Source organism: Rhinatrema bivittatum, chromosome 10 (assembly GCF_901001135.1).
Source record: "Rhinatrema bivittatum chromosome 10, aRhiBiv1.1, whole genome shotgun sequence".
In the NCBI taxonomy this organism is placed as follows: Eukaryota; Metazoa; Chordata; class Amphibia; order Gymnophiona; family Rhinatrematidae; genus Rhinatrema; species Rhinatrema bivittatum.
The window spans coordinates 104538569-104551952 of NC_042624.1; the positions used below are offsets into that span (position 1 = coordinate 104538569).

The 13384-nt window shown below is 39.8% G+C and overlaps 1 protein-coding gene across 1 annotated transcript in view; it reads left to right on the forward strand.

Annotated features, from left to right (window-relative positions):
• LOC115099706 (FRAS1-related extracellular matrix protein 1-like) overlaps positions 1-13384 on the forward strand; it is a 145033-nt gene that overhangs the window by 63772 nt on the left and 67877 nt on the right. The window contains 3 exon segments of the mRNA XM_029617443.1: positions 3078-3303; positions 6427-6571; positions 11023-11164. Of these exon segments, the coding sequence (XP_029473303.1) occupies positions 3078-3303; positions 6427-6571; positions 11023-11164 (513 nt within the window).

A 13384-nucleotide genomic window follows, 5' to 3' on the forward strand; every position in this document is an offset into this window, starting at 1 on the left:
TAGTAATAGCCACTAGCCTTATCTACATGGAATTTACATGTGATGAGCACTATCGGCTACATGTTTGTTTGGGCGTGCATTTTTGGATGAGCTAATCTATGTATTGCATAGGGCGCTAGTCTAGTGGGTGCAAAACGTGCATCTAACCACGCGCAAACCTTTGCATTAGGCTGGGCGCACTTTATTGCATTGGCCCCATAGAGTGTGTGTGCTTTTTAGCAGGATTAAAAAGAGGCATTCGAGGGTGGAGTTGGGGGTTAGTTTAGATTGGGAAAGGAAGACAGTGCACATACTTGGCATTTTCAAAAGGCTGCCTGCTATTCCCCCTCTCCCCACCCTTGTCCGCCTGCACAAATATGAAGTGCAACCGATTTCAGTGGCCCTTCCGTTACTCCAGCTAACTTGCAAAGAGATGCCACGTGGGTACTACTTCTTTGCAAATTATTCCATTAACCGGAAGTATATGCAGTAAACGGAACCACTTACTTTGCATCCACACAGACTGTTTGAAAATTGCCACTCATGTGACCAGCACTGGAAATTATTATGGGTGTGTGAAAAGGAAAATTTTCATGTGTTGAATATTTATTTGCAAATATATCCCTTCAAATGGAGAATTGAAAATATTTGCCATAAATCTTAATGATATCTCACTAAAATGTGAAACCTGCAAAATGTGTAGTTTTCTCCAATTTAATTTTCAAAAACAAAACCTTTTTTAAAAAAAAAAAAAAAAAAAAAAAGGAAAAGAGAGCTTGTTTTTAAAGAAAATAATTTACAGTAAATTCTATGGTGAAAAATGTAGAAAATGACCTATTCTCTGTGAGGGAAATTTTCAAAGAGAGGTGAAGCAGTGCTTTAAAAATTTCCCCGCCTATATGCACATACATTTATACTCTTGCAGGAGATAATTTTCAAAAGGATGTGCGCACTTAAAAGGGCTTTTGAAAATTGCTACTTTTACGCTTGTAATTCCTTTGAAAATTCACTCCACAGAAAACAGGTGCATAAATGTATGCACATATAGAGAGAGAGGTGATCTGGAGGCAGAGCTGGGGTATTATTTTTATTTTATTTATTATTTTTATATACTGACATTCGATCTCAATTGAGATATCACACCGGTTTACATTCAGGTACTGTAGGATTGGAATTTACACTCATGCATTTAAAGTTCCAAAAAATGTGAGCACAAGTTCCACTGGGGTAAACCGGGCATGCAAATAGTAGGAGCAGGTTTTTACGCATACTTTCCCTGATTCAGTTTTCAAAGGCAAAAGGTTCCCGTAGGCGGGATGGGTTTAGCTGGCAGGAGGCAACATCACACGTCGTTTCGCCAGAAAAAGGACCCACAGAGAAAACAGGCGCAAATCTCTGCAGGTACTTTTTCCTGGAGCAATAATCCAATCGGAACTATCCAGAGAGGTTTGCTTTGAGTATTGGTGCAACCCCTAAGGGTAGAAAGTACCCATGGGGTGTGTACAACGACGTGGGCAGTTTCAGCGTTGTCCCATAATAAACGGAAGGGTCTATGTGCTAAGCATTTTTCCCATGCACACAAAATGGGAAAAAGCCCTTTAGTACAGCAGGTCCTAAATTTGCGTATGTTACATGACAAAGAAGGCTGAGAAGTCCATACCTTTTCCTTTATAACAGTTCTTTAAAATAAAAAACAGCTTTCTAAGGAGGCGAATGGACTGTGTATTATGGCACTGAACTATAAATTCGGTAGGGATGTGTGGCCTAGTTTGCTGCAAACTGAAACCGAGCTGACTTCAGCCCGCTTCAAATTCCACAGATATCTCTGAAATCCGCAGTGACTCCACGGAAATCGATAGTGAATTTCAGTGGGATCCGTGGAGGGCTTCATGTGGATCCACTGTGGATTTGCCAGCAACTACTCCCATGCCCCTCCATTGTCTTCAAAAAAGACTTTGAAAGTTAATTTGAAAAACGCACGGGTCTTTTGCAGGTTTGGCAGATTATTTAATGAACGACTCTTTAAAAAGTTTGTGTGTCCTGTAAACTTCTAAACTTGAGTTAAGGGTTTCTGCTCTATCGCTGGCTCTGGGTGACCTTGGGCAAGTCATTTTTATTCACCAGCTCTGCTAGCTCATCTATAATTGAGTAACAGTAATAACATCATTTTCTAATCCCCGTTGAAGGCTCTCACGCTGTCTTGGTGCCAGAAAAGTGTTGCCTGGCCATACGACATCTAGAGAGTTATTTAATTTATAAAGCAAAACTGGATTTCTGTTTGCGTGAAAGGCAGCGAGACTCCCAATATTTACCATTGGTATTTCTTTACTATTCAACATTTGTCCAAACTTTTAAGTATTTGTAAAACCAAAATGAAAGGCTTGATTTCACCCTACTTAAGTGTCGGGGACCGGCAACCACAGGCTCGCTTTCAACAAAAAAGGAGGCTCTGGAATACAGGTCATAGGATGAGGGTGAGAGGGGGGAAGACATATGACATTTCTTTACGGAAAAGGGTGGTGGAGACATGGAAGGGCCTCCCCCTGGGGGTGGTGGAGATCAGGAGAGTATCAGAATTCAAGAGAGCGGGGGGGCAAGCAGAGGGGATCTCTGAGGGAGAGAGGCAGGGACTGTAAACATGATTAGGAGATGTGGACGGGCCGTATAGTTTTTATCTGCCTTCATGTGCTGTGCTTCTGAGTTTCTGTTTCCTTCCAGAAGAAAAAAGATCATTTCTGCGGCCCAGAAGCCTTCAGTGATGGTTTAAAGATCCAGACTGTAGGTGGATCCCCTGTAACCACTTTTGGATTGATTGTAACGAAAATTATTTTTTTTAAATTATATTTATGGTATAATATTGAGCCATTCATTTACTTTTTTTTCTTAAAATCTGAAAGCAAAAGTACATTATTTTTGGAATCAGTCAAACCGAGTTGTCAGAACTGCAGCTTAATATAGAAATTCTTCCTTTGCATCATGTGAGAAAGGAAAATAATATGCATTGTACCTTCCAAATTCCTCTCTTCCACCTTTTTAAGCCAGGGCATGCACGCTGGCTCACCTCCCTCTCTTTTTGTCTCCCTGGTCATTTTCCGTAGGTAGTGGAAGGTGGCGTGTGCGAGATGGGCCCTGGGACCCTCGATGCTGAGGACCTGGATGTCCCCCAGGACACACTGAGCTTCTCTGTCGCCAGCCCTCCCTCCCACGGGGTGCTAGTCAACGGAATCTACAGCAAAGATTCCGCTCGATACAAGCAGACGAATGCCGCGGCGCTTCACCCAGACTTACAGATCCACAGTTTTGACCTGGAGGAACTGAAACAAGGTCTGAGCAACGGAACCCCGGCTTTCTTGTAGCGCAGAAGCCCTCACGAGTCCACAGCCGGTCATCTTTTCAGAGTATGCGGAATGAATCTGCACGAGATAAATGTGCATCCATTGGAGACCTGGCATATGCAGATTTAACTCGGGCATATCTATTGCGGATAGCCTGAAAACCCAACTGGCCGTGTGGTCAGTACCCCGGGTGTGGGAAGTCCTGCTAGAGCGCCATTCTGTTAATTACTCATCCACTTTTACTGCACCTTGCAGGTTATCTGATCTCCTTTATCAGCAGAGTTGTGCCCCTGGGTTCTTAAGGTTAACATAAAATTATGAGGCCCTGACTGACTTCAGCCCTTCTGCATCCTGTTCAGGAGGAGTGTGGTAGGATGTTTTGTCTTTCACCAAATGGGACTCTTAAAAACACAAGGATCTGAAGGCTTCTGTGATTTCCAAATGCTGGCTTCACATTTAGAAAAGCTTCCCTGGGATGCCGTATGTGGTGCTAGGATTATGTTGCCTGAGCTCTGGATGTCCTCTGCTGGAAAGTCTACTTTATTGCAACAATGTGGATAAATCATTAGTATTTTGGTCCCCAAGAAAATACATGGGCATGTGTGAATACTTTTATGGTTTTGTGTATGCAGAAATGACTTTATTTTAGAGAAATATTTAAATAAGCATTTATAAATATATATTTATATTTGCTTATATATAAAGAGAGAAATGTACAGTATATGAATGCATCAAGTAATAGTCTTTTCCACAAAGAGAGGATTTGAAGCTAGATCCCAAGAAATGATTATGCTAGGACTTATTCTAACCCCCTGGTACCTAAAATGTGAGAAAACTGACATTAATAACAGAGTATTCATTGCTATGGTAGAATTTTAGCACTGAAGCAATTAAAGTAAAAGTGTTTTAAGAGAGCTCCTCGTGCTTACAGCGCTAAACTCTAGCATCACTCCTCTTCAGAAGAGGGGAAAATGCATTTGGATAAGAAGATAATTTCTCCTGAATTTTGGAGCTTTTCTTGATGGTTGGACACACCCAGGATGTCCCCTAAGAAGTGAAAACTCCTCAGAGGGACAGCCGTGTTAGTCTGGTGTGGCAAAAAAAAAAATAAGACAGGCGTCGGGTGGCGCATTATAGGCGAACCAGTTTATTGAAGCATGAGCTTTCGAGGACAGAATCTTTGTAGATGCATCTCCTGTCATTTTTTCCCTAAGAGGTGATTTGCTTGCATTTTAAATTTTGCAAATTGATAAAGTTTCTATATCCAAATGGGGAATTATAATTCTCCTGTTTTTGAGAGGCAAAATAACAGCTCTATGTTGTTTCTTTGACACCGCATAGCTTTGATGGGGGGGCGTCAGTCACTCTTAGATCCAAGATGGGTGCTTTTTGTTAAGTTATAAGTGTCTATTGGGAAAAATATAGTGAAGCAATATGAAAAGAATAAGTCATATTTTACAGGATTTTAACATTTTCTGAAGTAATCAGTTTATTTTGAGAAACAAAATAAGTCTTTTTCTGTATCTCAACATAGCAGAACAACTTTTAAACTTGTAGTTACATATAAGTATCTAATTCACTTTTTGCCTTTCTACTTTTGGTGCCAGAAATGTGCTAAGCCCACCACTCCAGAAGTGGCTGCACATATGATTCTGAAGTATTAGGAGATAATTGGAAAGTTTTGCATTCTTGCCAGCATGAAAGTGTTGTATAAATCCACATCAGCATAATATTTTGTACCCATTACTAGCCCTGATTAGTGAAACCTGATACCGGAATTTCTAATGCCAGAGTACTTATGAGCTGTTGCAGTTTGATTTCTTAGCAAATAGTTATCTGTTTAGGAGATTTAAATATGTTCAGTATTGATTGTTTTGCCAAACCAGTTTCCCCACTCTATTCTTGCATTCAGGGTTGCCTCCTTCACCTCTGTAGGCAGCTGAGATATTTGCTGTTCTTCCCCCAATTTTATTGAGAAATAAGGGTCAACAAACAAAGCTGTAGGTGACACATTTTTATTGGATGAACTCAATACATCTGTGACTAGCTTTTGAGCACTCTGCTGCCTTCAGTGATCAAAATGTGCGGTTATACTGGGTTTATACAGAGCAATCTAGGCACGAGGTGGTCTGCATATGCTATTTCTGGCTCAGTAACGGCATGAGGGTGGAGATGGTCATCGTTTATATTCCAACAAGCCCGTAACTGATAACGGGTGAGAAAGCCCACACTTATTGTGCTTGGATGAGCACAGCAATCCCAAGCATTTGCCTCTTTTATTGAGAGTTGTAGATGAGAAGGCAAGGATTTTTCACTTTTTCTGCTTTTGCAGCTTATGGAGTTAACCGCAGGCATGCTGGGACATATGGATTAGGCAAGTCAATCTTGAGTTTTTCCATTGCAGTATCAAAATGTGCTTGAAATTAAAGGTCGACAAAAAAAATTGTAGGTGATATCTTTTTATTGGACTAATGTAATATATTTATGACTAGCTTCTGAAAGCTACACTTCACCTCCTTCATCGGGTCAAAGGAAAATGACCAGGTTAATGTATAGGATGATGAAAGGAGTGTCTCTTGAAAGTGATTCAGGAATATAGTTAATGCAATAATAGCTCTCACCTACAGCTTGTTTGCTAACCTTTGCTTCTACATATCCAAGTGGATTAACATGAAAACCACACTATTTTTTCAAACTTTATTTATTTATATATTTTTTTACAATGGAAAATCTCCCAGAATATTTTTGTACAAGAAAAAGAGCAGAATCTTCTCGCACGTTTGTTATAATAGCATATTCCCTATCCAGAGAGGATCATTTCTAGCATAAGCTAAGATGTGTTTGTTTTGGGGAGGTTGGAGGGAGCTGCAACCAACCAATCAGATCATTTGGAATCAAACCAGACATTCTGTTTGCTTTATAACTTTCTTATTTGAGAACAGTCACATGATTTGAAGATGGTTCCCATCTGACCGAACATACAGGCTACTGGATGCAAATTTCAGTATCTTGTAATTTTCTATGATGTATAAGATCCAGCAAATCTGGAGATCTTTTGAAAGAAGGGTTGATCAGTGCTCATCTGCTTGGGTGGGGGCTGTTTTCCCTACAGGAATGATGCTGCTCTACATGCATGACGACACAGAAAGTGTACAGGATAGTTTTACCATACAGCTGACAGATGGCAGGCACGTAGTCCAAAGGACGGTACATGTATGCATCATGCCGGTCAACGATGAAAGACCCCATCTTATCAGGTTAGCCATTTAATTGTCATCAAAGTAGAATGGCTTTAAAAAGTCTCTGTGTAATTATATGGATGGATATATAAATGGAATCTTTACTACAAGCTCTGAACTTTTTGCACTTGTGAAAATGATAGGCCAACATCACAGAGCAGCATTAATATAGGATCAGGCAGTACAGTGCAACCATTCACCTTGGTCCTTGCTCAGCTCGGTCATGAGTTTCAGTAGTGCAGTCCTGTCCATCTGTAAGCTTCAGACAGCTGTGCCAAATTGTGACAGTTTGGTAAGGAGGATAAATGCCCCATAGGAAATAAATTAGATTGACAAAGTCCTTTTTTTGCTTGGGACCTACGCACACTATGGCCATTTCCTGGCCACACACTAAGCATTTTGACAGCTGGTGCAATTTCATAGTGAAAGCTGCATGAAAAAAAGAACCACTTGCACAAACACTGCTTCAATTTATTCTGATGCTCATGCTACACAAATGCAGATGATTTATCAGATTACATGGACATATTTGCCCTTCTCCTAAACTAAATTTCAGTTAGCTTGAAATCCCTCTGAAATATGATAGCCATAACTGGGTCATAGGCAACTGTTTTACTTTCAGTTGCCAAAAAACACAGGACTTTCTTTTGTCAAGAAATACAGTAGGGACATGAAGTATAAACTGAAATAATGCAGTCAAGTTAGGAAAACACTGCAAAATTGCATGTTAATGTGAATGGAGAACCTTTCCTAAGCTAATAATGTATTACCCTACTGTATTACACAGTAAGAAATTGCATTAATTATCTTGGTTCAGTTCACTGAGAAAATAGGAAGCGGTTCTCTAATATTTGTAGCAGTCTTACTGGGAAATGTTTTACTGAAAGTGATTTTGTAGCATGGCGCAGGATTCTGTTGGGCAAGCATGGGAGCATGAGCAAAATTTAACTAGATGTCCTGTGTTTTCTACGCTGATGCATATGAGTCAATGTGTGCCCATGCGCCCCTTTGAAAGTTACCATCCTTGTGCACTTAGGGGTATATTTTAAAAGAGAGCGCGCGCGTGTACTTTTGTTCGCACATCAGGCGCGAACAAAAGTACGCTAGATTTTATAAGATACGCGCGTAGCCGCGCGTATCTTATAAAATCCGGGGTCGGCACGCCCAAGGGGGTGCACATTTGTGCAACTTGTGCGCGCCGAGCCCTGCGCACACTGCCCGTTACCCCGAGGCCGCTCCGAAATCGGAGCGGCCTCAGAGGGAACTTTCCTTCCACCCCCAGCACCTTCCCTTCCCTTCCCCTACCTAACCCACCCTCCCGGCCCTATCTAACCCTTCCCCCTACCTATATCAGAAAAGTTACTACTGCCTCCGGGCAGTAGTAACTTATGTGCGCCTGCATGGCAGGTCCTGACACAGGCTGCTGTGTCGGGGCACTCAGCCACGCCCCCGGACCGCCCACATGCCCCCAAACACGCCCCAATCAAAAAACGTGTCCCCTGGCCACGCCCCCGCCCGCCCCTTTTTGCAAGCCCCGGGACTTACGCGCGTCCCGGGGCTTGCGCGCGCCGCTGAGCCTATGCAAAATAGGCTCGGCACGCGCAGGGGGGATTTAAAAGGGTTACGTGCGTACCTTATGCACGTAACCCTTTTAAAATCCGGGCCTTAATGCGGGTAAATTGCTTTTGAAAATTGGTATGATAGTAGGTTATATTTACATGCGTAACTCCTTTGAAAATTCACCTGTTAGCCAGACGAACCCTTGTGTATACCAGTTTGTTGAAAATAGAAGCCACAGAGACCATTAACCACTGAAGAAAATATTAGGTCCTGGCTTAAGTTACACAAATTGCAAAGCCTTTACTAACCCTTCTGGGTTCATTTATGCAGTGGTTTGCTTGTAAGCCAACATAGTTTATAGTTTATTGATTTTCTAGACCATCACATCAGCCGTAGCCTTCACAATGGTGTACAATTTATAATTAGAATAAGAAATACAATAAATTTATAAAAGATAACAGCTAAAAATACTAAAAGATGAAACACGGAAATAAATTAGCTGTTAAAAATTACTTCAAAATATTAAAATATCTAAGATAAACACAATAAAATTCATAAACAAAGTAAATAAAATAAAACAACCATCAGCTCTTGTACATATTAAAATTAAGAGAGAAAGTAAAAGCGAATTAGAGATCTTGCATATTTTCTGCATACGCTTTTTTAAATAACCATGTTTTTAATTATGCTTTAAACTTTTTCTTATCTGGCTGTAATCTCAATGAAACGGGTAGTGAGTTCCATACTTTTGTTCCTGCTATTGATACAATTCGTTCTCTTACTTGGCTAAGCTTAGCAGATTTAATGGCCAATACTGTTAGTAGTCCTTTGTTAGCAGATCTTAAGTTCTTTTGAGGGATGTGGAGGGGCATAGTTGTATTCAGCTATTCGGTGCCTTCTCCATAAATCATGTTATGGATAATAGCTGCAGTTTTATATTGGATACGATGAGATATTGGGAGCCAGTGCAGTGAGATCAAAGTAGGCATTATATGGTCGTACTTCCGTTGACCTGTTAAAATCCTTGCTGCGGCATTTTGTAATACCTGGAGTGGCCTAGTTGAGGACGCTGGAAGTTCTAAGAGCAGAGTATTGCAATAGTCTGTGTTTGCGAAAATCAATGTTTGTAGTACAGTTCTAAAATTATTATGAGCTAGAAATGGTTTTGATTTTCTTAAGGTCAATAATTTGAAGTAGCCATCTTTTAATTTGTTGGCAATATGTTTTTTCATGGAAAATTCAGTATCTAATATAACTCCCAAATCTCTGGTAAAAAAAAAAAAAGAAGGTGTAATTCTAATATTATCATCCAATAACACATCTGGCAATGTTTTATGACAGCATTTCCGCTCAAATAACAATATTTCCATCTTATCCATGTTTAAAATAAGCCGTAAATGTTGCAGTAATTTTTTTATAGCGCTTATGTTAACTTTAATAATCTCAAGAGCATGTTGTACAGAATTCTCAATGAGGACTAGAAATTGAATGTCATCCACATAAAGGAAAAATTTTACCCCTAAACTATTAAGCAAGTGACAGGTAAAACGTAGATATTAAACAGCGTCGCTGACAAAGTTGAACCTTGGGGTACACCAGTATAATGAGGTATTCTGTCAGAGGTTGAATTTTTAATGCTAACTTGATATGAACGATTTGACAGAAAGGATTTAAACCATTAAAATGGTATGTTGTTAATCCCAAGTTCTGCTAGACGAGTGAGTAAAATCTCATGATCCACCGTGTCAAAAGCGGAAGAAAGATCTAAAAGGACTAAAAAAATAGCTTTGGCCCACATCACAACCTCTTAAAACAATATCCATAAGAGCAAGTAAAAGTGTTTCCATGTTAAAATTGTTTCTAAAACCGAATTGGTTTGGCAATAAAATATTGTTAGATTCTAAAAATGTGTCAAGCTGTTTTTGTATAACGTTTTCTAAACGTTTTGCTAAAAAGGATAAGTTAGAGATGGGCCTAAAATTATTTAATAGGGTATTAGCCAAGTTTGGTTTTTTAAGAATTGGTTTTATGATAGCATTTTTCAATGTATCAGGAAAAATACCTTCTTGTAGTGATTCACAATATCTCGCACTAGCAGTGCAATGGTGTCAGCAATGATTTATTTATTTATTTATTTATTTATTTATTTATTTATTTATTTATTTTAGCATTTTTATATACCGACATCCGTTTGCATATCGTATCAGTTTACATGAAACATAAAGTGTGTCGCCGTAACGACAGGCATAGCCTTTACAAGGAACAAAAACTGTAGCAAAGGACAGAAAAAAAAAAAGGGGGTATTTAAAGGGATAAGCTCAGTTATTAAGTTAACAAAAAGCTAGAAGACAATGCCAGGAAGAACTGGATAAACAGGCAAATATTTACACTAAATCTCAAAAATATCTGGTATCATTATAGTGTAGAACAAATCTCAGCATTCATTGACATTGGCAGGTAGTTCCATAACGAGGGTTATTTGAGGGAACAACCAAGTTTTTACTTTTTTTTTAAATTTAGGGGTGGAGGTTTCAGTACATAAGTCTGGAGGCATGGAGTTCCATAGGGAAGGGCCAGCCAGTAAAAAGGCTCTTTTTGTTGTGGAGGTGTGTTTGGTGGATTTAATCGATGGGGGGGGGTGGAGCGTTCTTTGATGGGTGGAGCGAGTAAGTCTTGTGGAGGTACGTGGTAAGAATGGAGGGTTGATCCAGTGAGTGTTCTCATTTATTATGCTTTTATGAATGAGGGATAAGGTTTTGTATATGATTCTCGATTTAATTGGAAGCCAATGTAGCTCTATAAGTGTTGGCGTAATATGGTCTCTCTTTTTAGAATTTAAGAGATGAGATTTGAATAGCATCTAATGGGTGCTTTGCAGGGTTCAATTTCTTTCTTTCTTTCTTTCTTAGAAACACAGGTTTGCAAGTTGAAGCTGCTGAAAGCAAGGTGATCTCCAGTGCAGCACTAGAAGTGGAAGACCAAGATTCTCCAAGAAATAAAGTCTACTACATCATCAACAATGAGGCAAAATTTGGCAGTCTACGACTGAAGGTCTCCACAGTTTTCAATTCCCAATTTTGGCTTTATTTGATTTGTAGCACCGTTATTTCAGAAAAGGTTACAAGAGTTCCTTGACCGTGTTCTTCAAGCATGAATGACGGGGAAGCTAAGTGAGGAAACTTGCAAGACTCTCATAGCACCATAGCTCATGTTCTGAGGGCTCAGTGTTTCACGTCACCTAAAAAGAGCATCAGAGTGAAAGTTACAACTTGTAAAGCTATGGGCAATAAAAGAAAAATCAGGACATTCTGCCAATAAGGTCAAAATTGTAAAAAAAAAAAAAAAAAAAAAAAGAGCAGGGCCCTAGTTCTTTAAAAATGATAAAATACCATTTTCCATCAAGATATTTATCAAACTGTTGGAATGGCTGAAAATGTCTTCTTCACCCCTTTCCACTTCAGCAAAGATACAGTCCTGCCGCATCGATGGCAGAAAACATTAAAGTAGCCTCCATTCCCTCAGCCCCAAACATTATAAAGTGCCTCTGAATCTGAAGTTTGTTGTTGCTTTTTAGAATGCATCAATGGAAGCTGTTTTCACTCCCTCTTATCTTAGGTCTCACCAAGCATGCACGCCGTTAACATGCATGCACAGTAACAGAGAACACATGAAAATATAGTTTGGTGCCTGTGTTTTGGAGGACAGTCACCATAATGACACATTCCAGGAGTCGACTTGCCAATAGGAGTGTGCATGTGGAAAAGTTTTTTTGGGTTATTTTTTTGTTTTTGTTTCTTTTGGAAAAGGAGTTTGGTTATATATTTTTTTTAATTATTTTTTTTCATTTTATCTTGTCTCCTTTTTTTTCCATGTGTGCTATTTTACAGTAGTATGCACTAAAACAAACCTGCGCCTCCAAAATACAACAAGCCCTCTGGGCTCCCTAGACACCCCCCCCCCCTCTCCTCACTGCATCTGTGTTCCTTCATGGAGAAGGCGTGATCACCAGTCACTCCTGCCCTGCGGGTGCTGTATTTCAAAATGGAGCCGGACAATCTAAGGCCGGCACCATATTAGAGTACGAACCATATTCCAAAATGGTGCCGGCTTCAGTTCAGTCAGGTAAGAGGGGAATGGGGTTAAGCCCAAGGGAACTTTTTTTTTTTTATGGCAGCAAGATTTTTTTTTTACAACAGATGAGTGTTCCAGGGCTAGCTGCTGGTCCCCTTTTTTAAAACACAGCAAAAGGAAAAACAAATAGAATTTTGCTATTTTTGTTTCATTTTCAAAATGAAATGAAACAAAGTTGGATATTTTGTTGATTTCCTATTTCATTCCAAACGAATGAACATCCATTATTACCACTCACTGTTTGTTTATTTATTTATTTATTTAATTCTTTTATATACCGACCTTCATGACAGGTGTCATATCAAATCGGTTTACATGGAACAAGGGGGTAAAACATTCTTATCAACCATTTAACAGTAAAATAATCAGAGGAGGTAAAAAAGTTACATATAACAAGGAGATCAAACTTGGGAATAGAAGAAAGAAACATGCAAGCTCTACTTGTTGTAATAAAGAAACACAACTATCTATTGAATAATAGTGTCCGGGTTCTCACCTCGTTATCTCTTAAAATTTGAAGTACACAATTTTTTTTAATAGCAAGATTAAAAACAATATCCAGCAACCCCATCTCCAACTTCTTTTAAGGGTATTCAGCATTCAATGATAAGAGTGGAATAAGCAGCGGCGGATTCCCGATGACGACCGGCCCGGGGATTCGCTGCCCAGGCCGGCCCAGGAGATACCACGTGGTCTGCCGAGCGCGGCTCTGTCACGACCACGCTTGGCAGACCACGTGACTAGCACGACCGGCCCTGGGAATAAGCCTTGCTGTCAGTGGTGCCCAGACAGAGATTACATGATTATTTTGCTCAGAAAAGGAGTACAATGGCAGAGTGAAGCAATTACAAAAAGAAAATAAATAGTAAACTGGCTAAAATACTCTAGATAGGAATCTCCTGCTGTTTTAACGAGGGGAGTTGGTGCTTTATTTCATTGGAAGTGTTGTTGGTTTGGTCACTTGAAATCCTGAGAGCCCGGGTTGCCGAAGCAGAGCATTTTATGGAACATGTGGAACCCTCACCAGTAGAGCAGGAATGCTTAATTAAATGATTCTGCCATCAAATATCAATACATCTTTTTGTACATTTTCTTCTGACCAGTGGCCAGGCAGTTAAAGTTCAGCAGCAGAAACTCCAA